This window comes from Antennarius striatus, chromosome 11, assembly GCF_040054535.1.
Source record: "Antennarius striatus isolate MH-2024 chromosome 11, ASM4005453v1, whole genome shotgun sequence".
In the NCBI taxonomy this organism is placed as follows: domain Eukaryota; kingdom Metazoa; phylum Chordata; class Actinopteri; order Lophiiformes; family Antennariidae; genus Antennarius; species Antennarius striatus.
Genome location: NC_090786.1, coordinates 2,108,005 through 2,135,042, shown reverse-complemented (window position 1 = coordinate 2,135,042; position 27,038 = coordinate 2,108,005). Strand labels below are relative to the sequence as shown.

The 27,038-nt window shown below is 49.5% G+C and overlaps 2 protein-coding genes across 6 annotated transcripts in view; one reads left to right on the top strand and one right to left on the bottom strand.

The window, feature by feature from the left end:
- The window catches only part of LOC137603309 (melanopsin-A-like), a 15,456-nt gene extending 4,769 nt beyond the window's left edge, over positions 1 to 10,687 (bottom strand). Inside the window, exons 1-6 of one of the 3 annotated variants that reach the window (XM_068326591.1) lie at positions 10,561 to 10,687; positions 7,774 to 7,973; positions 4,247 to 4,389; positions 3,071 to 3,204; positions 2,781 to 2,984; positions 2,502 to 2,673 (exon numbers count right to left, since the gene is read on the bottom strand). In XM_068326591.1, the coding sequence (XP_068182692.1) occupies positions 2,502 to 2,673; positions 2,781 to 2,984; positions 3,071 to 3,204; positions 4,247 to 4,389; positions 7,774 to 7,944 (824 nt within the window). In that variant the 5' untranslated portion in view covers positions 7,945 to 7,973; positions 10,561 to 10,687. Of the gene's footprint in view, positions 1 to 2,501; positions 2,674 to 2,780; positions 2,985 to 3,070; positions 3,205 to 4,246; positions 4,390 to 7,590; positions 7,666 to 7,773; positions 8,031 to 10,560 lie in introns of those variants that run through there. The other 2 variants (XM_068326590.1, XM_068326592.1) reach the window with 2 other exon arrangements.
- Positions 8,010 to 27,038, top strand: LOC137603311 (bone morphogenetic protein receptor type-1A-like). 3 transcript variants are annotated; one of them, XM_068326596.1, is made up of 13 exons: positions 8,010 to 8,031; positions 17,623 to 17,704; positions 20,608 to 20,795; positions 22,156 to 22,318; positions 22,885 to 22,987; positions 23,364 to 23,463; positions 23,537 to 23,624; positions 23,719 to 23,854; positions 23,926 to 24,118; positions 24,544 to 24,841; positions 24,938 to 25,113; positions 25,472 to 25,602; positions 25,691 to 27,038. In XM_068326596.1, exons 3-13 carry the CDS (start codon positions 20,735 to 20,737, stop codon positions 25,814 to 25,816), a joined length of 1,575 nt encoding a protein of 524 aa, XP_068182697.1. In that variant the 5' UTR covers positions 8,010 to 8,031; positions 17,623 to 17,704; positions 20,608 to 20,734; the 3' UTR covers positions 25,817 to 27,038. The 3 variants fall into 3 exon arrangements, with proteins under 3 accessions (XP_068182697.1, XP_068182694.1, XP_068182695.1); XM_068326593.1 differs by lacking the exon at positions 8,010 to 8,031 and adding an exon at positions 13,677 to 14,048; XM_068326594.1 differs by lacking the exon at positions 8,010 to 8,031 and adding an exon at positions 16,748 to 16,773.

Here is a 27,038-nt window from a genome sequence, read left to right as displayed (position 1 = left end):
ACAGATTATATGAACTTCTGTGTGGACACTGTGGTCCCTGTCAGGACAGTCAAGTGTTACCCCAACAACAAACCCTGGGTAACAAAGGAGGTGAAGGCTGTCCTGAACAGGAAGAAGCGGGCGTTCAGGAGTGGGAACGAGGATGCGATGAGAGAGGCTCAGCAGGCAGTGAGACTCTGCCTGAGGGAGGCCAAGGACAGCTACAGGAGGAGAACCAGCTTGGGCGCAACCAAGTGCGGGAGGTCTGGAGTGGCATGAGGGCCATCACCGGCTATGGAGAGGGCCGCGGTACAGCGGAGGGGAACGTGGAGAGAGCTGACGAACTTAACAGCTTTTTTAATCGGTTCAGCTCCCCCATCACTCCATGCGCCTGTCCCCTGAGTTCCCCCGGCCCATCTGATCCGACTCCACCTACCTCCTTCTCCGCCTCTCCGTCCGGCTTATCTGCCTCCCCCTCTCCCTCTCCCTCTCCGTCCACCTCGCCCACTTACTTCAGCCCAAACCCAGATCCTTCCCCCACCCCAACTGCCGGACCCCCCGGCCGGAGGGATCAACGTGCCACGCCCCCACTTACGGCCATCACCGTGGAACAGGTGACGTCTGCGTTGCGGAGGCTTCGCCCAAGGAAGGCGGCCGGACCAGACCAGGTCCCCCCTAGACTCCTCAAGGCCTGTGCTGCCGAACTGGGCGGACCCCTACACCAGGTCTTCGACCTCAGTCTCCGGCTGGGGAAGGTCCCGTCCTTGTGGAAGACATCCTGCATCGTCCCTGTACCCAAGCGGAGACGCCCCACTGAGCTCAACGACTATCGACCAGTCGCTCTCACGTCGCACGTGATGAAGACCCTAGAGCGACTGGTCCTGGAGCTCATGCGTCCCCAGGTGCAGGGCGCGATGGACCCTCTCCAGTTCGCCTACCGGCCACAAGTTGGGGCTGATGATGCAGTCCTGTATCTCCTCCACCGGGCCCTCTCCTACCTGGATGTCGGGAGTTGTGCAGTGAGGGTGCTTTTTCGACTTCTCGAGCGCCTTCAACACCATCCAGCCCCGGCTCCTGCGGGAGAAACTGTCATCCATGGGTGTGGATCCCTACCTCGTGAGCTGGATCACGGACTATCTAACAGACAGACCCCAGTACGTCCGTATGGGGAACTGTCTGTCATCAGTGGTGACCAGCAGCACCGGGGCCCCGCAGGGAACGGTACTCTCCCCCCTTCTCTTCACCCTCTACACAACAGACTTCCAACACAACTCGGGTACGTGCCACATGCAGAAGTTCTCTGATGACACTGCAATTGTGGCATGTATCAAGGGGGGTGATGAGAGGGAGTACAGGAGAGTGGTGACGGACTTTGTGGGGTGGTGTCAGCGGAACGAGCTTCAGCTGAACATCTCCAAAACCAAGGAGATGGTGCTGGATTTCCGGCGGGCACCACCCTCCCCACAGCCAGTAGTCATCAGGGGTAAGGAGGTGGACGTTGTGGGGACTTATAAGTACCTGGGGCTGCAGCTGGACAGTAGACTGGACTGGTCGCACAACCTGGACTGTGTATACAAGAAGGGTCAGAGTAGGTTGTACTTCTTGAGGAGGCTGGCCTCCTTCAACGTCAGCTCTAATCTGCTCAGACTGTTTTACCAGTCCATTGTGTCCAGTGTGCTGTTTCACGCCATTGTGTGTTGGGGTGGTGGTGCCAGGAAACGGGACACAGAGAGAATCCACAGGCTCATCCGGAGGGCTAGCTCTGTGATCGGTCAGGATCTGGACTCGATACAGACTGTCCTAGAGAGGAGGACTATGTCCAGGTTTAGGTCGATCCTGGGTAACACCACCCACCCCCTGCACACCACCATCACCCAGCAGAGGAGCTCCTTCAGTGGCAGACTGCTGTCACCAAGCTCCTCCACTGAGACTCAGGACCTCCTTTGTGCCTCGTGCCATCAGGGGGCACAACCACTCTCTCAGGAGGAGGGGGTCTGAAGCCGCAGGGTCATCAAGGTCGGGTGAGAAGGGATAGACGTGGGGGGCCTGGGACGCACTGTGGATGCACTGTGGGACACTTTGTGGGGGTCCTCAATCAGTTCACAGCTCGGCTCATTCACGTGTTACTCATCACACTTCATCGACTCCCAAAGCTCTTTCTTCTCTTCTTCTCCCATGTGCCTATGCTTCCTTCCTTTTATTTTAGGCTATTCTTTTTCCTGTTGTTATAATTATGTAACAGCATGTATATAATGTAACTTATACTTTCTGTCATGTGTGTATTTATTGTATTTATTGTATCTCTTGCGAGCAGATGTCACCTGAATTTCCCTTGGGATCATTAAAGTATATATCTATCTATCTATCTATCTATCTATCTATCTATCTATCTATCTATCTATCTATCTATCTATCTACTGACCGGTTGGTGAGTCTACTGACCGGTTGGTGAGTCTACTGACCAATTGGTGAGTCTACTGACCGGTTGGTGAGTCTACTGACCGGTTGGTGAGTCTACTGACCGGTTGGTGGTGCGGATGGCGCGGAAGATGAAGACGTAGCAGTAGATGATGATGGAGAGCGGCAAGAAGAAGACGAAGAGGAAGAGCAGCATGGTGTAGGCGCGCACCGACGGCGTGAAGGTCATGTAGTCCCAGGTACAGGAAGTCAGCAGCCCCTCTGGGACGTAGGCACCTGATGGGCAAGAGACACCGGCAGACAGAGAGAGAGAGAGAGGGACACGTCAGCACGGCACCAGGACCCGGATCTGGATTGGGACTAGTTCCGGTTCGTGTCCTTACTCCAGCCGAAGAATGGTGGCAGGCTCCAACCCAGAGAGTAGGCCCACGCCGCCATGAGGATGAGGAGGGCTCGTTTACGTGACAACACGCCGATGGAGGTCAGCGGGCGCGTGATGACAAAGTAGCGATCCACGGCGATTACCGTCAGCGTGATCATGGAGCAGATCCCGAAGAGGGCACCGCAGAAGGCGTAGAGCTCACATCCTGGAGGAAAAAGACAGGTGGGGTTCTGGTTGGGGGGGTCTGGGGGTGTAGAGGGGGGATGTGGTGGTTTGTTGGTTTGTGGGTACCCTTCTCTCCAAAGATCCACCTCTTGTGCATGCTGGTGGTGAAGAAGATGGGCGTCTGGGTGACACACATCAGCAGGTCGGTGACGGCCAGGTTGATGATGAACATGTTGGCTGGCGTCCGCAGGCTGCGACTCCTGCAACGCAAAAAACACCAGCAGGTGGACCAATCAGAGAGGAGACCTAGTTCTTTACCATGTGTTGTCAGACGGACACAACATCACTGAGACCGGAACTCGTTCTTTACCATGTGTTGGTGGATGGATGCAACATCGGTGAGACCGGATCTCATTCTCATTGGTGGAGTAAAGACGTAGGTTGTGTGTTCTCGTGACTTTTGCGTTTCTTTTCATTCTTTATCATTGTTCACGTAATTTATATATAATTAATCATGCACAGGTAAAGTCTGCGTGTCTATTGGTTGATAAAAACTCGTATCTCAAGGTATTTTATTGGTATTTTGGGACCCATCAGAGGTTCTATTCTGAAGGTTCCGTTGAGTCTTTTATGGACACATGGGTTCAAACTACAGGAGGTGTCAAACCAGTTCAGATGATAATCCCGCATGGAAAAATCACTTAGTGCTGCTTCAGTTCTAAATTTAACAAGGAATCAATGGGATCCTACCAGGGGCTGATCCGACTCCAATGCTAGATCAATATCTGCCCCCCTAAATGGGCCAATAAATACATGGATTGGTCTGATCTTAAGTGCAGCACATTGATCAAAGACTTTAGAAGACGTTTGTCTGAGCAGTGAGGGAGGAGATGATGGATGAAGGACGGTCGTCAGTCTAAACATCAGCTTGGTCACATGATCCATGTTAGCCTGTCTGAGAAGCTAACACCAGGCCTTTCAGAGTAGATAACATTGTGCCTGACTTCTTGGAGAAGTTAACATCTGTTTTTATAAAAATAAAATAAAGTTGTTATTAACCAGTTGGAGAACTTAAAATCGATTGTTGCTTGTAAGAGAAGCTAAAGCTATTATTAACCTGCTGGGGAATCCAACATCTGTGTTCGCCTTTTAGTGAAGATAACAGTTTGATTTCATGAATTGTAAAAGGCTAACATAAATTTTATTGACCATTTTTAAAGTACATTTTCTGACCAATATTTCCTGGAAAGTGACAGTAAGATCAGAGGAAAAGCTGAACTTTGGAACAGGAAGTCATCTTACCTGCAAAAAGCATATATGACCAGGAAGTTGCCGACCATGCCGGTGATTCCGATGGCGAGGATGACGGAGCCAATAGTGTAGTGGGCGTGGTCAGGAACATCCACAGTGGGAAAAGGGTGTGGGGCCTCGGACATCATTGTCACCTGGGGAGGAAAAGTAGGAATTGACAGATTGCTGATCGGTCATCGATTATTGATTAAACTGACCATCGGTGGCATTATTAAAAACAATTAGAGACGCCCCAAGAAACAGAACCTCCACCCAACTCCTCAGGTTTTAAACCACATCCACCATGTTGAAAATATGATGAAGTGACACCAAAGAATAATTGGATCAGTATTCATGTCGAAGACATGATTATTCCACACAGTGAAAAACGCTCATATCCATACATGACACTCATTACCAGAATTAATTCCCTTTGGAACTCAACCCTCAGTTCCCCGTCTGCCTGTTGCCATGTTAGTGGCATAAATTACTGCTGCCAATCAGAACTCAGCATTTCGACCATTGTATGTAAATACAATACTTTCTTGATGAGCTAGCTAGCATCTACTGCGAGCTTCAGACCTTTTTTTTCACCTTTCAATCACCGCCAAGTTCTCAGAGGTTCACCAGGGCAGCACATCAGCCTCCATTAGAGCTGACAACGAAGACTCACTTACACCGAAGACTATCTAAAACCAAAGACTTCCTAATGCCAAAGACTACCTGAAGCCAAAGACTTCCTGACACCCAAGACATCTTTACACTGAACATTTCCTGCCACCAAAGACTTCCTGACACCGAAGATTATCTAAAGCCAAAGACTTCCTACCACCAAGGACTTCCTGCCACCAAAGACTTTCATTTAATGTAATAAACATGCTATCTCTCTGACTGAAAAGGTGTGTGATCTCTGAAGACAGAGGTGTTCTGGTTCAGGTTGGACGGGTCCTGTGTCTCCTTAAAGTCTCTTCTATTCTATTGGATCAACCTTCACTAAGTTTGGACTAGAAGGATTCTGTCTCTGCATTTTGACTAAAGTAATGAACTATATTTGTCTGACTGGTTGTTCTTGACTTGAAAATATCATCACATGGAAAATGTTATCAGAACAATAATGATCAGTCACATCTAACGTCACCTGATTAGCTATATTGTCCTTTTCCTAACATCCACAAGATGAAATGACAGAACAGGTACAAGCAAGTAAAAAATCATTAGAAAAGTGCATCTGAAGGCTTGTTTCATTCCCTCTAGCCACACACATCATAGTCACACTCATCTGTGTGTCCAGTTGGATCTGGGATTGACACAAAAACAGGAAGTGAAACCGTCACAAAGGCAGGTTTAGAAAAAAAGACCGAACAATAATAAATAACCAATAAATGGCCTGACAAGGAGAAAGGAGAGCTCATTCTTCAGATGCTGTGTCCTCCTTTCAGCAGTCAACCTTGACAGCTTCCCATGCCTCAGTTGGCTGCACCAGAACGTCACATGACCACTGCTGACATCACGGGTGTCCGTGGGCTCAACAAGTGGCTCAGGTGAGGTAAATGAGCTACATTGGTAGCTGACGCTAAAGGGGTCTAGCCATCTTCAGTGACACAGTGAGACGTGCATACAGCTTGGTGACAGGTCACATGATGCGTGAATCATTTGATGTTAGCTTTAGCGTGTTAATGCTCAGTGTAACTGACAAACACAGACAGTGATGCAGAAAGACGGCAGACAGAATCAGAACCAGTTCATACGTTTTATGAATCTGGCCGAGTGTGAATGAGATTTTAGATAATCTACGGAGGTGATGTGGACCTGAACTATTAAATAATTGCCAGGAAAAAAAATTTAACTTTTGGAAAATAAGGTCTGAATGGAACCTTCTAACAAATTTGCCCCAAAATTTTTTACATAAATTTGTAAAAATGAGCTTTAATTTGTAGAATTTTTGCTAAATCCTGAATTTTTTTGCAGATGATTCTAAGCATCAGGATTTTCAGGAAAAAATATATTAAACTTATGATGTAGATGTCTCAAAATTGGAAAGGCAGAGTGAATCGAATATGATATATACTTGGCTCTAAAGGGTGAAAGGACTAAGATGCATGAGGTTAAAGTCTTGCGATAAATGTATTTTTTATTGCAGTGGAGTTTCGTTGCATTGGTAGGAGTGATTTCCTGGACTGTGGAACCGGTCAGTTGGTTAGGGTTCGGCCTTGTTGGTCAGCCGTCCAGTCGCCCCTTTGGCCGGCGCTCTGCTGGGCGTTCCAGTAGGTCCTGCTTACCTCCAATGCATCGCCTCATGAGGAACGGAGGCGTCATCTTAAAATGCGACGTAGAAAAAAATAAAGCCGTCAGTGAAATGCCATCCAAATGCCATCACCAGCTGTATCTGAGGGCTGACGGCGAGGAGCGGCGGCATCTCCTGACATTCCCATCATGCATTCACATCAACGTCCTGCAGGCGCGTCACAGGAAGCGTAGAGTCTGTCATCAGGCACACGTGTCCACATTCACACGTGAACATGGAAAAAAAAAACTGTAAATGATCCCAAAAGGTTATCGATCAGCCTCCCGATTGGTGGGGTGATTTGATAAAAGGTGATTAGAGGCAGAGGAGAATCCAGGGCGAGGCACTGGTGTGACCCTTGTCTCAAATAGAGAAAGTCAGTGGAAAGTTGGCGTGAGGCATAGGGACCGAATCGATACGTCAGCTGATGGACGTCCTGGACACACACGTCAATACGTGTTTGTCAAACAACACACAGCAAACAATCAATACCAGACACGCAAAAAGGCAGGAAGTGCATCCGTCCGGCACCTGTCACCTGAACATCCTGCATCCGACAGCAGCCGTGCTCTCATCCAGCGGCTGTCGAATGGGAGCGGGGTTGCTGTCGACGAACGGATGCACCATCTGTCCGAGGAGGATCGTTCCATCAAGCGTTCCATCAAATGTTCAATGTCTGCAGGAGACATGTTGTGTCCTTCAGCTTCAATTTCAGCTTCATCCAACTCAAGTTTAAATCCATGATTAATAAACCTCCAGCAATTTTTATCCAACAATAAATTATAATCTAAATATATGATTAAACTAACATCATTTTTTTCTGATCGATAAGAATCCAATGACCTAACAGCCAAATTTAGTGAAAAAAAGTGAATATTAAATATTCTCGAGGTTATTTAGGGCATATGACGTCATATATCACATGAAATCAGATTATTTTCCAATCAACACATCTGACTGGTAAATTCGGCTGCGCTCAAATCCCCACCAAAGAGCTGGAATCGCGTCCAGATTGAGTTCAAACGAAATAATCCGAGCGAAAATACGCGCAACCAACTCAGAAAAGACTCACAGAGATTTAAATCGTTCCTGTTTGGTGAAAACAAAACCAGCCGAATTAAAGACCGACTCATCCCGATGTTTTGTGCAGTTTCCTTTTATCTCGTTCTTTGTTGATTGTCTGTCAGAAACAGAATAAATGTTAAATGTATAATTTTCCTAACAGAGTCCGCTGACCCGCGGATGATGGACTCACCGTTGGGGCGCTGGAGGCGGACAGCTGGACCCCCGCTGGCCGGGACGTGTTCACCGTGGAGCCGCGGTCGTTCCACGGGGGGGGCAGTTCCGTGCAGTTCGGCTCGAGCTCGCTGCACGAGATGACGATCTGCCGCGCGCTGCGCTGGAGCGCCAGTTTCGCGCCGTCCATCCTGGTTCGCTCCGCCTCACGCGCTCCGTCTGATGGAGGAAGAGGAGGAGAGAGTCTGTGACTGACGCGCGACAGGAGGAAGAGTAGGTGAGTGGACAGGTGAGCCCACGATGAGTTACGTTCAGTCACACGTGACCGCAGAGCGCGTTGAGAGGAAGTACCACTCAAGTGATGATGATGATGATGATGATGATGATGATAATGATGATGGTGATGATGACGATGGTTATGATGATGGGGATGATGATGACGATAGTGATGATGATGATGATGATGATGATGATGATAATGATGTGATGATGGTGATGATGACGATGGTGATGATTGTGATGATGATGATGGTGGTGATGATAACGATAACGATGATAGTAATAATAATGATCACGATGATGATGATGATGATGATGATGATGGTGATCATGACGATGGTGATGATTGTGATGATGATGATGGTGGTGATGATAACGATGATAATAATAATAATGATGACAGAGATGATGGTGATGATGATGATGATGATGGTGATAGTGATGATGACGATGGTGATGATTGTGATGATGATGATGGTGGTGATGATAATGATGATAGTAATAATAATGACGATGATGATGATGATGATGATGATGATGATGATGATGATGATGATGATGATCTATCTAGTGAGAGTTTACCACTCAATGGAGGAGCAGATAGATTACAGATTATAGGTTACGTTTCATCTGATGATACTTTAGAAATACAGAGTACAACTAATAATTGATGTCAGTTAAATATTAATTTCACAGGAACAAAAGCTGACATTTGAATAATGATTCTCAAATCGACTGAAACAGTCTGAGGAGGAAATGTTGGACAGAATCCTGTGACCTCTGGTGAACCCTGACGGTGCGTTCACACGCCTCCCAGCATTCTGTTGGTTGCAGCGTCTTTATGAGCTTCATTATTATCCTCATGATGAGGTCAGGAGATCTGTGAAGGCTTGTTTTTATGCTGCTCCATTACGTCAGCTGTTCTGTTGACGCTTCACTATTCTATAAGATAAAGGCCTTGGTACCGGCTGTGAGTGAGAACAGATGTTGCGTTCGGTTCTTGTTTTCAGATCCTTTTAATCGTCCTCTGTGACATCATCCGTTCACTATGCTGAGTGAAGTGAGAGTGAATCCAGACCTGATTTCTCTTTATGAGTTTTAGAAATGTGAAAACATTTTTCTCTATCCTTGAAGCCCTAATGAGATAATTTCAAGAAGTTGTTCCTGCCAATCACAACATTTCAGTAAAATAAATAGACAAAAAGTCATAATTTCCAAAACATTGTAAACACACCTCCCCGGGACCCTGAACCCAACCTATTACCATGGAAACAAATAGATTAATGATTTTTAATAGGAAATGAAACCTCCGAGCTGTCAGGATTATGGAGAGGTTTCAGGATTGGACCAAAACTGTAATAATTTCCACTCTCTAGCGCCACCTGGTGAACGTATGAAGCCCTGTCTGCAGTGTTTGACTTGCATCGGGCAGCTTCATCCCAACACAAGTCTCTTTAATGCATCAGACCTCATGAGAATGATGCCTTTTTACAAACCAGCTTTCCAAGACACCTGCTGGAAATTCATGACTTTACTCAAAGCAATAAAACATTGTCTAAAAATGTGCTGCACAAATACTGCCTTATTGTGTCCAGCTGTTTGAAAGAGACGAGGGCAGAGGTACCCTAAAGTGCCCCGAATTAACCAAAAAGTACTCCAAAGTTACCTAAATGTACTCTGAAGTACACAAATGTACACATAAGTACCCTAAAAGTACTCTTAAGTACCCTAAGACGTCTTTAAAGTATCCCAAAAGTAATCTAGAGTAACCTAAAAGTACCCTAAAGTACACAAAAGTACCCTAAAGTACGCTGAAGTAAACCAAAAGTACTCTAAAACTACCCTAAAAGTACTCTTGAGTAACCTAAAAGTACCCTGAAGTACCCTAAAGTAACCAAAAGTACACTAACACACCCTAAAAATACTCTAAAGTAACCAAAGCATACCCAAAAGTACATTAAACTACCTTAAAAGTACTCTAGAGTAGCCTAAACAAACCCAAAAGTACATAAAAGTACCTGAAAAGTAGTCCTAGTTTTAGCCTGTTTTTTTAACAGGGATGGTCTGGGCAGAGTTTGTTGATGAAATCAGGCGTCTAATCATGGAATTTATCGTCATGGCGACTGATCCAGTTACGGAACAGAGGACGACAAATCAGAGGAAGATTGAGAAGTTGCGGCAGCTTACGATGGAACAAGGATTGTGTATATCTGAGCACAACGGCGAGCGAACACGGTGTCGCTCTGAGCAAAGCATCATGGGATCAGTCAAGAACAGACAATAAATGTTGGGAGCGTCGGAGAAAGTCCAACAAAGGAGATCAATTGATCCAAAGAGCTGGCAGCCAATAAGTTTAGTACCCTAAGGTATGCTACTGTACCCTTAAGTACTCTAAGGTATGCTACTGTACCCTTAAGTACTCTAAGGTATGCTGCTGTACCCATAAGTACTCTATGGTACCCTGGAGGATCCCAGAAGCCATTGGAATCTGAAATCTTCCCTGTTCCTAATCTTGAGTAGGTTTCACCTGAACGAATCTGGATGGGATTAAATCCAGGGAGAGGTCCAATAGGAAGCAGTCTTCACCGAAGTGTGGCCTGATGGGTAATTGTGGTGGCGGTCCAGGAACCCTCTTTGGACTTGTTTGGAGCAACTGATGGAAGGTGTGTGAGATGCTGGAGGCGAGGCAGCCGGTGGAGGCGATGGACTCTGGTTGGGGTTTATAAGGGACCGGTTGGTTCTGACAAACTGTCCTCACACGGATTACCTGCTGACCTGCGTCTCCGCCTCCACTCACATCAACGAAATTATAATCTGAGGGATTACAGACTGTAGCTCTGATCACCGTAATGGAGGCAGAGATCAACCTGGAATCAAAATACCAAATCGACTAGAGTACAGATTCTACCTCCTCCTGGAGGTCAGAGTCCTGCAAACACGCTTTGAAAAGAACCAGGTCAATAGAACGTCCTACATTTAACAGGTCAAGAGCAGGTTAGCAAAACTACTGCAGTAACTACTTCACCAGGTGTTTAAACTAGTCTCTTTTTCAGGTGTTTTAAAGTAGTGCCTTCTTCAGGTGTTTAAACTAGTCTCTTCTTCAGGTGTTTTAAATCTGTTGTCTTCTTAACTGGGGACACACCTGGACTAACACCGTCGCTAACATTAGCATGTCTCCTGCGTGTTTCATAATGAGTGGATCAACAACTTTGTGACATCATGTATTGACATTTTCACCAGCAGCAGCAGGTGAAGAACTAGAGCACACACACACACACACACACACTCCATCCCTTTAATCAACGTTTAGAGTGATGGGTGGGTGGGGTTTAATGTAGGGCAGTGGTTGACAGGACAGGACAGACTCCTCCCACCAGCTGCTGCTTCCTGCTTCGGATGCTAATCAGATGGACATCCTGACAGGAGAGGGCGGAGCCACCTCCTCCGGCTTCCTGGATGTAGAGCGTGTTTCTATCAATCAGTCAGATTGTTGTTGGCAGATGTTGTGCAGGAGTTACTATAGCAACACAGACCCGCTGAAGTTTCTACGTGTTCTCCGGCGACACCTGGAAGGTGAAGCTCTGTGATTGGTCGCTTCCTGCAGCAGGTTCTGCTCATAACATGATGAGAACGTGTGACGGAGTCGTTCATCCCACATCTCAGAGCTTTTTTGTAACGATCATCTAAATGCGATGTGTTCTGTTCCGGTGACCTCTTGTTCTCTGTGGAACTGGGTCACGGCGGTGAAGGGAGGCTCCAGCCACTATAGATGATTATGTTTGTGGCTCACAGCTGATAAACAGGTATTCCATTGATTACTGATTACTAGTTGTATTGATCTTTATGACCTCAACGTGAGCTTAAACAGTTAAAAGAGCTTTGATTAATTTGGGTTTAGCTGCAGCCTTGCTGTGAGATCACAGCGCCCTCTGTCATCCAGTTCTAGAACTGCACCACTTTTATAGCGTTGCAGAATCCGATGCGGGGTTTTTTTTTTCGGACTCATCATGCAGAAGATTCATTTACAGAGAACCACTCAGTACGTCATGTTTTTCCCGTCTCCTGGTTAAACTAAAGATAAGAAATTCCCAGTTCTGTATTCTATTTATGAATGCATTTTCAGTAATATTTGGTTAATATTAATCTATTTTAAGCTGACAAACAATTCAATTCCATTATTTGATATAGTACAGAAAAAAACGTCTCCTCTCGTCTTCAGCCGCTTCTTCCTCATTGTGGGTCACGGGGTATGATATTATATGTTTTTATTCTGATTAGTTGTACAGTAAAATGATATTATGTACTTTTAACGGTTTACAAATGATTCTACGATTGCAATATTTGTGATGGACAGGCGTAAAGTGGAGGAGACTTGATTTCTTTTTTAAACCAACGTATAATCGAGAATGACGTGACTCCGAGGTTTACCTTGGTTGTTGGACGTCATTGATTACATCACTGGATAAATCAATGCGAGATACGGGGTACACCCCAGATGAGACTCCAGCATCAGATTTAAAACCTCTCTGTGTTGTAGTGACTTCATGTCGCCACCAGGTGGAGCCAGAGAGTGGCGTGCTCACCCAGAGCCAGAACCCTGGGCCCGTTGAAGATACAGTACTAACGTAGGTTAGGAGGAGGGGGCGCTGTGATGACGTCACAAATGGGTGTGGCCCACACCTTGGTGATTCACAAGCCTCGGCAGCAGAATGCTGGAGCTCAAGGGGGGTTATGGGATCAGACCCTTGGGGTGGGGGGGGGGTCGGCCCCCCAAAGGTGAAACAGATGCTCATGCTGCAGAATTTTGTCATCGCCATGACGACATCAAACATGACTCTTCATCTGTGTAGTTGTGTAGACATCAAGCGAGGACCAATCTGTAGTTTCGTCGCTTAAACGGACAAAACTGACCAATGGGAGGACAGGAACTGTTGACATGTTTATGAACTAACCACACGACATGACATCAATGTAGACCCAGCATCAAACACTACCGACTGAACTCCGACCTTTTTAATACTACTTATATTTAAAAACCTTTTTCTAGTTCTAGGATCTTCTGTTTCCTGTTTACATTCTTTAATTTTATTTTAATTGACTAAAACACAGCGACTTGTTCGAGTTTATATCGACTCTCTTTAATTATTACTAAATGTACACAATCACACTGAAGCCAATAATCCGATCAATAAATCAAGTTCAGTGTGTAAATGATGTAATCATCAAGTAAATGTGTGTGTGTGTGTGTGTGTGTGTGTGTGTGTCTGTAAGGGGGCGTGGCCTCAGTTAACTAGTATCACGTGTGTCAACTGAACATAATGACCTCAGGAACTAAATCCAAATTGCAAAGGAACCAAAACAAACATCTCCTCATTCGACAAAACCCGTGAGTTTCCGTTGATTTGTTGATTAATGATTTATTTTATTTTATTTTTTTGGCATTTATTGAGTTTCTCATTTAAAATGTATATTTTTTAAGTGAAAAGTTTTTGGCAGACCAGAAATCTATATATGAGTGTAAAACAGCCAGAAAAAAAAACATTATAAGACATCAGTTCAGTGGTGACGTCATACGGTGTCAAAAATCGGCGTCTGATTGACAGCTATGACGTTTAGGTGGGCGGAGCTTAGCTTTACCCGACTGGTGGTAAAATCATCCGCCTGTTTCTGCTATAACTAAGTCTTTGCCCCTTAACTGCGCGGTGGGGTCGTTGAAGGACGGGGCAACAAGAACCAGGGGGTAAATTCAACGCGGAAGGTCGTTTGGGAAGAAGACTACATCTCCCATGAGGCAGCGCGGCTGAAGCGCTTTGTCACACTGGCATTTGCTCTCGTCCATCATCGGCGAACGAAACCTCAGAGCGGAGCGTCTCGGCAGGGCTCCACCGACTAAACGCTGGATTTTAATGTCTGCCGCGCTGTTGTGGAGGGAATTCAGGACGTTGAACGTTTGAGATGAACGAGGTTTGAAAGCTGCAAAGAGGAAGAAAAAGAAGGAGGAGGAGAAGAAGAAAGGTGAGTCGGAATAAATCCTCAACTTCATTCCAGGTCTGCGGTCTGACTTCTCGGCTGCGTCTATCTTCCGGCAGCGGCTGGAATGTTTCGTGTTTACGGTTCGTCTGGTGCAACAACAACCGGAGCCGTTCACCGCGCACTTTGTTGTTGTTTTGACCGGATGTTTGTTCGTTTACAAAGTCTTCCTGACTCCATAAGAAGGAACCTGGAAATGTGATAAAAGAAGGAAAAACGAAAGATCGACGAACAGATTTTTCCTCTTGGCGCCAGGGTTTAGACGGCTCCCTCCGCTGCCGTGGAACAAAGTTTTCTGTCTGCGGCGGCAACAAGTTCCGTTTTTGCCTTTTTAAAAATCAAAATATACAAAAATCATCCGTAAACTAATGAAATACATCTAATCAGCATCCCTTTAGTTTATTTTTGTTTCTTATTCGGCTGTTTTTAGTGTGTTTTTATAAATGTTTACTGTTAGCCGCCTGGGTGGCTGAGCTAATTCGGCTAGCTCACGTAGCTCGTCAGAAATTAGCCCAGTTCTTTTTGGCACTCCTTCATCTAAGACGTTGTTTCAGGAGCTAACGGTGTAGCTGCTACCAGGGGAGAAGCACCCCCGTCAAGAAGTTAGCTCAAGAAGTTAGCATTGTGGCTAACTCGACGTTGATCCATGAGGAATGGGCTAAGATTCCTCAGGAATGTTCAGGGTAGAAGCACCTGGATTTCTGGGAGGAACTAAACCACCTCAGACTGATGTATTGATCTATTATTGGTAACTGATCAATTTGTTTTTCCAGCAGAATATTGAATTTAATGGAAGTTTAAACTTTTGCTTCTAAACACTTTTATTTTCTAAGGATTTAAGATGGAGATGAAACCGTATAAATGAAGGAAGAAGAAGACGATGGGCGTCAGTTTGTCCTTCAAGCGTGAATCAATAACTGCCGAGAGACGGTGGTTATTATTGAAATCCCAGAGAACGGTCCAGATTGGGAATTATAATCTGGTGTTATCCGTTTGTCACACAGCTGTGCATTCCACAGCCGGGTTTGGGATCGCTGGTACCGAAATAACCGAGTGTCTGCCGGCGGGCGAGCCGAGAGGGAGATGCTCCCGGGTCGGGTTGGGTCGGTGGGCGTGATGCGTCCACGGTGAGTTTGTCACACTGGCTTCACGGCTAGAGTCAGGAATTCTGGGTAAATCTTGCTTTTGATTTTGACGATGGAGCTGCGCCGCCTAAGTCGAAAGCATCAGATACGATGTCGACCAGACCGGATGGTGCTGATGTCGCTGCGCCGTCATCCTTCAGAGCTGGTCGTCGTGACAACAGATCCGTGTCCCGGACTCCGACTGGGAGGACTCTTTATGGAAACTTCCGATCGGAGCCAACCTGCAGCAGAAAAACCCGTCCTGGCCGGAATTCTGCTGAGGCGTCGTTTTCCACGAAAACTGGCCTGGCTCCTTTTGGACACGCTGAGGCAGTGAGGCAGCGGCGGCGTTCTGCTTGAGGCAGCCGTGCCGTTCTGTTTGAGGTGGCGGCGCAGTTGTGTTGGAGACAGCGGTGCCGTTCTGTTTGAGGTGGTGGCCCCGTGTTGGAGGCGGCTGCGCCGTTGTTTTTGAGACAGCGGTGCCGTTGTGTTGAGGCAGCGGTGCTGTCTGTTCGAGGCAGCGGTGCTTCTCAGTTTGAGGCAGTGGCACCATTGTATTTGAGGCGGCTGCGCCATTCTGTTTGAGGCAGCAGTGCCATTCTGTTTGGGGCGGCGGTGCCATTCTGTTTGGGGCGGCGGCGCGTGGACCGACGCGTCTTCGCGTTTGTTGGGGTTGCTGCTTCCGTTTGGCGTGTCAAAGGTCACTCATGTGGGGAGTCAGTGCACACCTTCTGAGGTGAGGGGGTGGGGACATATTGTCACACCTGTGTGGCGTTCAGGGACGCCTCGGCCATCAGCCCTGATCATTTAATCCACTCATCTTTTCTTCCCTGAAGAGTCTGCAACTCTTTCCATCCTCACTCCTCTTCTTTATGCGTGTATTTATTGTTTACTTTTTATTGTTCACTGTTTATTGTTTACTGTTTATTGTTTACTGTTTACCTCCGTGTTTTTTTCTTTTCTGTTCTCGGAATGCGTTTCTCTGGTTTCTCTCTTTTTCCATCTGGTTGGGAGTTTCTCTCTTTCCTCGGCTCCGTTTCTCTCCCCCCTTGTTTTCCTCCATTTCTTCTTTTCTTCCCTCCCCCCCTCCCGTCTTCTCTCCCTCCCCCCTCCCTCTCCAAGTGTTTCCAGGCTCGGAGGAGGAGGAGGAGGAGGAGGATCGGGTTACTGAGGGAGTCTCCGAGGCGGCGGCGCAGGAGGGATGGAGGGAGGAGGTCGGAGCGGAGATCAGGTTTCACATCTCCAGCTCTGTCTGCCCCCCCCCCCCCAGCGGCCTGGAGACAGAGTGGCTGAGCCAGGGAGGAAAACATGCAATCCACCCCCCCTCCTCCTCTTCCTCCTCCTCCCCAGCCTTTTTGCTGCAGCAGATAAATAAAGGCAGTAAATGGGAGCCGAGCACAGAGGGATGACCCCCCCCCCCTGTTCCGTTAGCCCCCACCCCCGGATGGGAGGGAAAGATCAACCTGCTTCAGGGAACACCCTCGGGAAACGCCAGGATCAGATCCGGAGTCGCGTCCCACACCTGGATTCACCGTCCAATCAGAGGGCTGATCCCTGAGATTCTGATCCAACTAACAGTGAACTTGGTGGGCGGAGCCACACTTGAACACTGTGCCCCCCCCCCCCCCGACTGTTGCTGTCAGGCTGTTGTGTTGTCATAGCGACAGGTGTGAACGCACGGGCAAGACAGACTTCCTGCCGTCGGATCTCGTTCCTCATTTATGTCATGTTCCGCGTCGGATCCCAGAAGGGGCGGAGTCACACCTGTCCAGGTGTGAGCACCCCCCCCCCCCCAGCCGCTCTTCTTCAACAGGAAGTGTTGAATTAGAGGATCTGACACCTGCTTCTGATGTCGCTCGTATTGACCCGGGTTTTATTGTCTGACTTCTAGCAAAGGAGGGCGGGGGGGTCAACTTCGACAGGGGGGGGAGGGGTCGACTCCACCCTAACCCCCCTCCCCCTCCCTCAGTGGCTCCAGTGGCTCTTAATGGGATCGATCTCTGCTTTAAATAGCGCCGACCCGTCCCGGTGAAGAACGGCTCCACAGCAGGACGGGAAGCGCTGCTGATACACACACACACACACACACACACACACACTGACCATGTGATGCCTCGTGGTCATGTGACAGGCTGCATGTTTTGAAGGTTCAGACGTCTGGAGGTTCAGCAGAGCACAGGAAGAGGTCCACTCCTCCACACCGTGTGTGTGTGTGTGTGTGTGTGTGTGTGTGTGTGTGTGTGTGTGTGTGTGTCGCTCTTCAGACGTCTATTTTCTTCTTGTCTGTTCTATAATAACTCAGCAGCCTAACAGCCACCACTGTCATTAATGCCTCCTCACACACACACACACACACACACACACACACACAGTTCTGGTGATTTCCAGCTGATTCCTGGTGTAAAAAAGTGTTTTCTTCTCTTCTTTCCTGGTAGGTCGGGGGGTCGACGCGTTGGAACTACGTTTCCCATGGAGCTTTGCTCCGACACACACACTGTTCTACCATGGAGCCATCAGGTATGGTCACACAAACACACACACACACTAAGTCCTGTTGCGTCACCCCTCCCCCGGCTCCTTAAGGAGATTAACCTTTGACCCTGAGATTGTAGACAGAGCCGGCCAATCAGGAGCCTTCCTGCTCTTTTGTTTTCATTCGTGGACGGATCGGCTCGTCTGGTCTGTCTCCCGGTTTGATTAATAACCGCAGAACAGGAAGTGCGCTGATTGCGGCGAGCCGGGGGCTGCGTGTACATTTGGGGGGTGAAGAGGGGGGTGGGGTCGCGGGTTCGACGCTCAAACCCGTCCATCAGAGGTCGTCATGACGCCCGAACGGAGGCAGGGCTCCCGGAGGCGTCTCAGGTGTCCGAGTCGTCCAGTCTGCAGCAGCAAATCACTCCCATATGTCGCACGCACACACACACACACATACAGCAGCTGGATGGGTTCGATCAGTGGGAAACAGGAACGTCCAATCAGCTCCATCGTCTGTTCTGATCCCGTAGTTCTGTTCTCCTCTGGGTGTGTGTGTGTGTGTGTGTGTGTGTGTGTGTGTGTGTGTGGGACCTGACCCAGAACCAGACACAAACCAAACACCAGTGGGTGTGGCCTGTGTTTACACGCTAGGAGCTAGGGTGGCTCGCCGAACCGAAGCTAACGCTAACGGCGCTGAGACACATCCAGAGAACCAACCGGCGAGCCAGTCAGACGCTTTCTAACGACACAAGAGCCTCCAGGTGTCGGTCATGTGTCGATCACGTGTGTGTCACGTGTTGTTCACGTGTTCTACGGTGGTTCTACTGAAAACAGACGTTTTGCATTAAAGTTCTAGAAGGTTCTGCTTTCATTTGACCCCGTTTTGGATGATGTGTGTGTGTGTGTGTGTGTGTGTGTGTGTGTGTGTGTGTGTGTGTGTGTGTGTGTGTGTGTGTGTGTGTGTGTGTGTGATCTACAGAGACACACATTCAGACAGGGGTAGGACAAGATGAGGCAGGTTCAGGAAGGACCGTCTGTAGTCCGCCCTCAAGACAGGAAGCTGCCCCAAAGCCCCACCCCCAAAAGCCCCACCCCCCAGTCACCAACATATTCACTTCCTGAGAACACGAGGTAGAATGGCAGGACCACGGTCAAGAAGTAATCCCATTACAGGCATAAAGTAATCTCATTACAGTCCTGGGGTAATCTCAGTACGATCTAAAAGTAATCCCAGTACAGTCATGATGTAATCCCAGTACAGGTTTAGCCCCGCCCCGTACGACGGCTGATGTAATGTCGGATGAACGTTCATGAACGGATGGAGGTGGTTCACGCACTGAGTGAGGCATGCTGGGAAATTTGATAGAAGCCCCCCATCGGTGGGCGTGTTCACACAAATAGACAGGAATACTTAAAAACTACAGGAGCCTTCCATCAAACAGTTGTAATCAGATTACTTTTCTGGCTGGTGTCTGACTCCAGCTACGTTTCCATGGCGAAAAATGATCATCAAGAGGAAGCAAAGCAACGCCGATACATACTGACGCCTGATTGGCCAGACGCCACCAGTCACGCCCCTTTTGTGCCTACACTTCCTGCTGGAATGTGACGTCTGACCTCAGGAGGAGGAGCTTCAGGGACGCCCACAGCCTCTTCTCGCTCCAGTCTTCCATCTTCACTCTTGTTTTCCTTCATCGTTTCTCTCCCCGTTTGCCCCCCCCCTCCATGGGGGCCCCTCCGGGGGCCCCTGGGTGCTGCAGCCTCCTGTTGGTGCCCGACGTTCCTTTCGGGGTCTGGGAGATGCCGGCCAGACTCTGTGGCTCCATCCCCATTGTCTGCTCTGCGTTGGCCCTGGTGTGGATTAGCATAAGAATACCCAGAATGCCTTGGGCCACGGCGAGCAGCGCTGCAGCCCTCTGCCTCCAGACATCTCCTGCTCGTCTTCATCAGCAGGCCGTCTTTAATCCCGTTAAGTCCTACTGTAGTTAGTGTAGTTCTATTGTAGTCCTACTGTAGTTCTATTGTAGTCCTACTGTAGTTACAATATAGTTCTGCTGTAGTTCTATAGTAGTCCTGCTGTAGTTATAATGTAGTCCTACGGTAGTTATAATGTAGTCCTACAGTAGTTATAATGTAGTCCTACGGTAGTTCTACTGTACTTCTACTGTAGTTCTATTGTAGTCCTACTGTAGTCCTACTGAAGTTCTACTGTAGTCCTACTGTAGTCCTACTGAAGTTCTACTGTAGTTCTACTGTGGTTCTGTTGTAGTCGGGCTGGAACAAATCGCCGTTGAGCTCTGAATCGGGTGTTCGGCTGGAGACACGCCCTCGTCTCCGGGATGGCGAGCGGCGCTCCCTGATCTGATTATAGAGGCGAGCGCAGGAGGACCTGCTCTTCATTCAACATGTCCAATCAGTATAAATTACCCAGCATCCACTGGGGCAGCATGGGCTCGTCCAGATCAATATCAAAGCATTATTGATGAGGAGTGAGTCGTCGTCGTGGTGCCGCCGCGCGGCGCAGAAACGGCCAGACGGGTCGCAAACTAATAAAGTCATAAACCGGATCCCCAGAGGTGATGCTAATCGCTCTAATCGCCATGGAAACGGGTCCATCCCTCACTGACACCACGACAACAAACCGACATGAATCACACGGGTGACAAACAGCTGGGACGTCCCGTCTTTGTGACAGCGCTGTGTTTTCCGACGTGTCCCTGAAGGCACCACAGGAGGAGGCTCTGCTTATCAATGTGTGTATGTGTGTCTGTGTGTGTGTGTGTGTGTGTGTGTGTGTGTGTGTGTGTGTGCGTCTGTGTGCGTGTGTGTGTGTGTGTGTGTGTGTGCGTCTGTGTGTGTGTGTGTGTCTGTGTGTGGGTGTGTGTGTGTGTGTGTGTGTGTGTGTGTGTGTGACTCATGAAGCTCATGTGCTTTTCCTCCTGCAGCGGTTTGAACCTGTGACCCAGAAGAGGACCTGATACCATCACTCCCTCCTCCCCCCTCCCCCCCTCATCGACAGACCCCGCCCAGTAGACCCCCGACCCCCCGGTTGTGGTCCGGTCCTCCTGCAGGATGGCGTTTCTCCCGCTGTGTCTGATGGCCGCCGCCCTCCTGCTGACTCGGCAAACCGAAGGTAAGAAACAGACGACCTTTGACCTCAGCAGACCCACAGGTCGAGTGTCGCGATGATGATGATGTTGATGTCACGCTCAGCGCTGTGGCTCCGCCTTTCAGTCCCCAGAAAAACAAAATTTAACATCCGATATGTTGTAGCTCCGCCTCCAGAGGCGGAACCACTCCTGATTGGAGGTCAGCTGGGAGGTGGGGGAGGGAGTGGACTCCAAGGAGTGGGGGGGTTGTTTCTGCCCCAGAAGGATCAGCTCAGTGAGGAAGGTCAACCTGAAAAGATCACCTTCAGCCAATCGCAGCGAAGCTGATAAGAGTGGGGCGGGACTTAGCTGACGACTGATAATTCAGGAATCTGACGGGGGGGGTTTCCTCACCTCGGTTCTTGTGATTGTTTTTGTTGTTTTGAGAGCAGTTGTTAGTCTCCTAGCAACCGCAGACTCCGGAGGGCGTGGCCAAGTGATCCCTCCACCAATCAGCTGCTCAGGATCAGGAAGCTGATGTTTAGATCGAGTTTCCTCCTTAGATCGATCGATCAATTAATGTCGGACTTACCCAGAATCCCCTCTGTTTGGACGCCAGGAGATCCTCCAGACCTCAGCGAGAGTTTTCTGGACCCCCCTCCCCCATCAGGAAGCTGTTGAACTGATTATTGCCACTCTCACTTCCTGCCTGCTTGTGAAGCGTTTCCTTGATGGCGCTAAACGAGCCGCCAGCGGCGCTAAACTCTCCCAACAGCCATTGTTCTCCGGAAATATCCTTCAGTCCCGATGGAGACGTATTCGCCCCGCGAGGCAGCGCCGACTTCCTGTCCGCAGCGCCGACTTCCTGTCTGCCGCGCCGGCGGCACGAGAATGAGACGCGGCGCGGAGTGGACGCGGTCGTCTCCATCAGACGCCACTCAGGGTCCAGAACCAGCTGTGGGGGGTGGGGGGAAAGGGGGGCGGGGTCGTCTCTCGACCGCCTCCAGATGAGGCTGACCTCTGACCCCTCCCGTCACTGTGTTCACACAACGCCGAGTCGTCGCTGCCATCAGGCGACCGCTGGCTGTCGATGCCGCTCTGAAGCGGCGCTGTGCCTTTAAGAGCCTGATTACCCAGAGTGCTCTCTGCCAGACCTCAGTCTCCAGCACAATTAACCACACATGTGGATGGAAAAAGACGCTGCAGACTCCCCCCCTGTCACCCCTCCCCCTTCCTCTGCAGCCAATCAGAGCTCATGGCTGCTCCTCCCTGACGCCTCTGCAGTTGTGTTCAGGAGCGCCGTGGTGCCTTCAGGGTCCGCTGGGACAGCAGAGCTCCAGGAGCTCCAAGTCCAGGATTCTGACAGACGAGGGGCCTCGTCAGTAACAGTGTCTGTCCTTTCAGGGGCGGGTCAGAACCCGGACCATGTCCTGCAGGGCACTGGGGTCAAACCTGACGCCCGTCGGCCGGGCGAGGACTCCACCATCGCCCCCGAGGACGCCGCCCGCTTCCTCAGCTGCTACTGCTCTGGACACTGTCCCGAGGACGCCACCAACAACACCTGCATGTGAGTAGAGACCAATAGAGTCAGTAGAGATCACTAGACCAGTAGACTCCGTAAGAGACCACTAGAATCTAATAGAGCCCACTAGAGACCAGTAGAGATCACTAGAGACCAGTAGAGATCACTAGAGACCAGTAGAGATCACTAGAGACCACTACAGACTAGCAGGGTCCACAAGAATCTAATAGAGTCCACTAGAGACCAGTAGGGTCCACGAGAGACCAGTAGGGTCCACGAGAGACCAGTAGGGTCCACTAGAGTCTAATAGAGACCAGTAGGGTCCAGTAGAGTCTAGTAGAGGCCATTATAGACGAATAAACTGCAGTAAAATCCAACAGAGTCCACCAGAGTCAACTAGAGTCCAGTAGAGTCCACTAGAACCTAATAGAGTCCAGTAGAGTCCACTAGAACCTAATAGAGTCCAGTAGAGTCCACTAGAACCTAATAGAGTTCAGTAGAGTCCACTAGAACCTAATAGAGTCCAGTAGAGTCCACTAGAACCTAATAGAGTCCAGTAGAGTCCACTAGAACCTAATAGAGTTCAGTAGAGTGACTCGGTGTCTCCTCAGGACCAACGGTCAGTGTTTCGCCATCATCGAGGAAGACGAGCACGGGGAGGCGGTCCTCACGTCTGGCTGCATGAAGTATGAAGGCTCACACTTCCAATGCAAGGTAAGACCACACCCACCACACCTGACCACGCCCATCACAACCAACCTGCCTCCACCCGGACGGATGAAGCTAACAGAGTAGCGTTCACGCTACACGTTCCTTCAGTGCGTGTCTTTCTTTTAGGCGTCACATGATCAGGAAGTAGCATGTCCATATTAAGCTTCCTGCCTCCAGATAGCAATGCTAGCGGTGATGCTAGCTAGCTGCTAAGCTAATATGTTAGCACACGTAGTGAGTCATCAATAAAATCCTATATTCGGGGGTCTGACAGAAAAACCAGTGTAATGTGATGCGTCCAGGTGTGGGCGTGTCTGTGGTTCACCTGTTCATCCACAGGGGGGCGGGGCCTGATTGTCTACTGTATTTTGATTGGCAGGACTCCCCCAAAGCTCAGACCAGGAGGACGATCGAATGCTGCAACACGGACTTCTGCAACCGAGACCTGCAGCCCACGCTCCCTCCACAGGCCCCCTCAGGTAACCTGACCCCGCCCCCGTCACGCAGGTGTGTGCGGAGCGTCCAGCTAATGGTTGTTGGTTTGTTTTCCAGAGGGGAGCCCCCATTGGCTGGCCTTCCTCATCTCCATGACCGTCTGCTGCTGCACTCTGATCTGTGTCAGCGTGGTCTGTTACTACAGGTATAACCCCTCCCACACAGGTAGAACCCCCCCTACAGGTAGAACCTGACTCTGTGGCATTAAACGTGTGTGTGTGTGCGTGTGTGTGTGTCAGGTATAAGTGGCAGACTGAGCGACAGCATTATCACAAGGATCAGGAGCAGGAGGTCTTCATCCCCGCTGGGGAGTCCCTCAAAGATCTCATCCACCAATCACAGAGCTCCGGCAGCGGCTCGGGGCTCCCCCTGCTGGTAGGGATGCACACACACACTCACACACACTCACACCTCCATCGTTAAACGTCCTCCCCCCCTCCCCTCAGGTGCAGCGGACCATCGCCAAGCAGATCCAGATGGTGCGTCAGATCGGGAAGGGGCGCTACGGCGAGGTGTGGTTGGGGCGCTGGCGCGGCGAGAAGGTCGCCGTCAAGGTGTTCTTCACCCGTGAGGAGGCGAGCTGGTTCAGGGAGACGGAGATCTACCAGACGGTCCTGATGAGACACGACAACATCCTGGGTACCGGCCCCGCCCACCCCCGCTAAGATCACGCTAACGTTAACACGACTGTGGCTAACGTCAGTACGTCTGTGGCTAATGTTAGCACGTCTGTGGCTAATGTTAGCGTGTGCGCAGGCATTACTGTAGCTAATGTTAACGTGTGTGCAAACAGCGTTACGGCTAATGTTAGCACTTCTGCAGGCAGCACTGTAGCTGATGTTAGCATGACTGCAACTAGCACTGGAACTAATGTTAGCGTCTGTGCAGCACACACTGGAGCTAATGTTGGCATGAGTGCTGGTAGTGCTTGAGCTAACATTTGCATGTCTGCTTGTAGCACTGTAGCTAATGTTAGCGTGTGTGCAGGCTTCACTATAGCAAACACCTGCACGTTGTCCATCTGACGTTAGCTAAATGCTAATCGCAGCTCAAATCTCTTCCAGGTTTCATCGCCGCTGACATCAAAGGCACGGGCGCGTTCACGCAGCTGTTCCTCATCACCGACTACCACGAGAACGGCTCGCTGTACGACTATCTGAAGCTAACCACGCTGGATACGCCCACACTGCTGCGGCTAGCGTACTCGGCGGCGTGCGGCCTGTGTCACCTGCACACGGAGATCTACGGCACGCAGGGCAAACCGGCCATCGCCCACCGCGACCTCAAGAGCAAGAACATCCTGATCAAGAAGAACGGCGCCTGCTGCATCGCCGACCTCGGCCTCGCCGTCAAGTTCAACAGGTGGGGGGGGCCCTGCTAGCGTTAGCTTGATTTGGCTAATCTAAACGTAGGAATTAAAATACAATCCTCACGGCGTCTGCTCTTGCGTTGCCGTAGCGACACGAATGAGGTGGACGTCCCCCTGAGCACCCGTGTGGGGACGCGGCGCTACATGGCCCCCGAGGTCCTGGACGAGAGCCTCAACAAGAACCACTTCCAGGCGTACATCATGGCCGACATCTACAGCTACGGTCTGGTCATCTGGGAAATGTCCCGACGCTGTGTATCCGCAGGTGAAGCCCCGCCCACACACACACAGGCCCCGCCCCTACACCATCTGACGTAAATCTGACGCGTTAAAGTCGTAAAAACTTAGAAGAACCGTACTGATGGATGATAGATGATGTCACAAGGATGCCTCGGTGCATTGTGGGAAATAGCAGCAGGATTAAAATACTCATCTGTGATTGGCCGTTATCAGATTAGATCATTATTTTATCAACCCCATCATTTCTTCCTTTTCTATTCATTATTAATGTTGTTTCTAATTGTTAATTGGGGGAGTGCTGCCACCTGCTGGTGGAGCTGCATCACTGCAGGCAGTCCCGGACTGTTTTACTGATATGGGGGGCGGTTCTGGTTCTGGTCCAGGTATCGTGGAGGACTACCAGCCGCCCTACTACGAGATGGTTCCCTCCGACCCGTCCTACGAAGACATGCTGGAGGTCGTGTGCGTCAAAGGGCTCCGCCCCACCGTGTCCAACCGCTGGAACAGCGACGAGGTGAGGTCCACGCCCCGCTCTTCAGGGTCGTGTTGGTGGGGGGGTCGCGACCCCTTTCCTGTTGGTGGTAACATCCGTTGTGTTGCAGTGCCTGCGCGCCATGCTGAAGCTGATGTCCGAGTGCTGGGCTCATAACCCCGCCTCCCGCCTCACCATCCTCAGAGTGAAGAAGACGCTCGCCAAGATGGTCGAGTCGCAGGACATCAAGATCTGACGGGCCGTCCCCCCCCTTCATTATCATCCCACCGCTGCTGGAACCCCCCCACTTCGACCCCACCTCATATCACTCTTCATCAGGAGGAGGAGGAGCATTTGGGAGATTTTTAAAAGAACAAACTAAAAGAACTAAAAGGACCCGCCTCCTCAGGGCTAAACTCCGCCTCCTCTTCCTCTCTTCTTCAGAAACAAACATGAAGTCTTCCTTCCTCCTCTTCCTCCATAGCCAGGGGGGGTTGACGCTTTCTGTGAAAGCCAGAGGACTTCCTGAAGGGGGTGGAGCCTCCTGCTGCTCGCCGTGAATGAAGCGGCCGCGGCGAGTCGTCCTCCACCTGCCTGTTTAAAAAACAAACTAACTTTCTGTTCGTACCGAGTTCTCCTGCCATATGAAATGTATCTTGTCTCTACGCGTAAAGTTTAATTCAAAAGGTACTATTATAACCAGTTTATGTGTAAATAAATGTTGTCGTGAGACGCCGCCGCCGGAGTCGTCTCCCCGTCCCGTCCCTCCCGTCAGGTGTTTTTATAACGAGGTGGCAGAAAAGCGCAGTGGGCGGAGCCGAAGGAGCTCAAACAGGCGTTCAGGTGTGTGAGCCAATGGGAGGGGCTCACATGGATGTAAAACAACCAAGAACCCTCCTGAACCTCATGGAACCAATCACTTTGTTTCAGGAGCCTCTGTGCGATGATTGGTCCAGACTAGCCCCCCCCCCCCCCACCAGTATTTGGAAACAAATCTTCAGCTGTTACTGGAAATGATGTAGCTAGCTTGTAATGCTATGAACAATTGATTCACACTTCGGCTCCTCCCACTGCTGATTCACCTGTCCAATCAGATTTTTACTTGTTTCAGCCTGGAGCGTAAGAAGCTGCTTAGCTTAGCATAAAGACTGTTAGCATCATCAAAACCATTGTCGTCGCTTGTCTGGGTTATTTATTTTTTAGCATCTTGTGGCTACAACAGCGGCTAGTTTAGCCTCATGTCCAGTCTTATTGCTAAAGCCAAGCCCCCCTGAAACGCGCACCTGCTCCTTTACCTTTGTCCTCGGCAGCAAGATGGCGCCATTTTCTGTAGTTAATATGCAAGAGGCCTCGTATTTAGTGAATGTTTGTTTGTACACAGCTGGTCCGGTGCCTTATGAGTTTACCAGGAGATGGAACCGTATACGTCTGTCCAATGTAACGATTTTTAAGTAAATAACCTTATTTTAGTACACAAA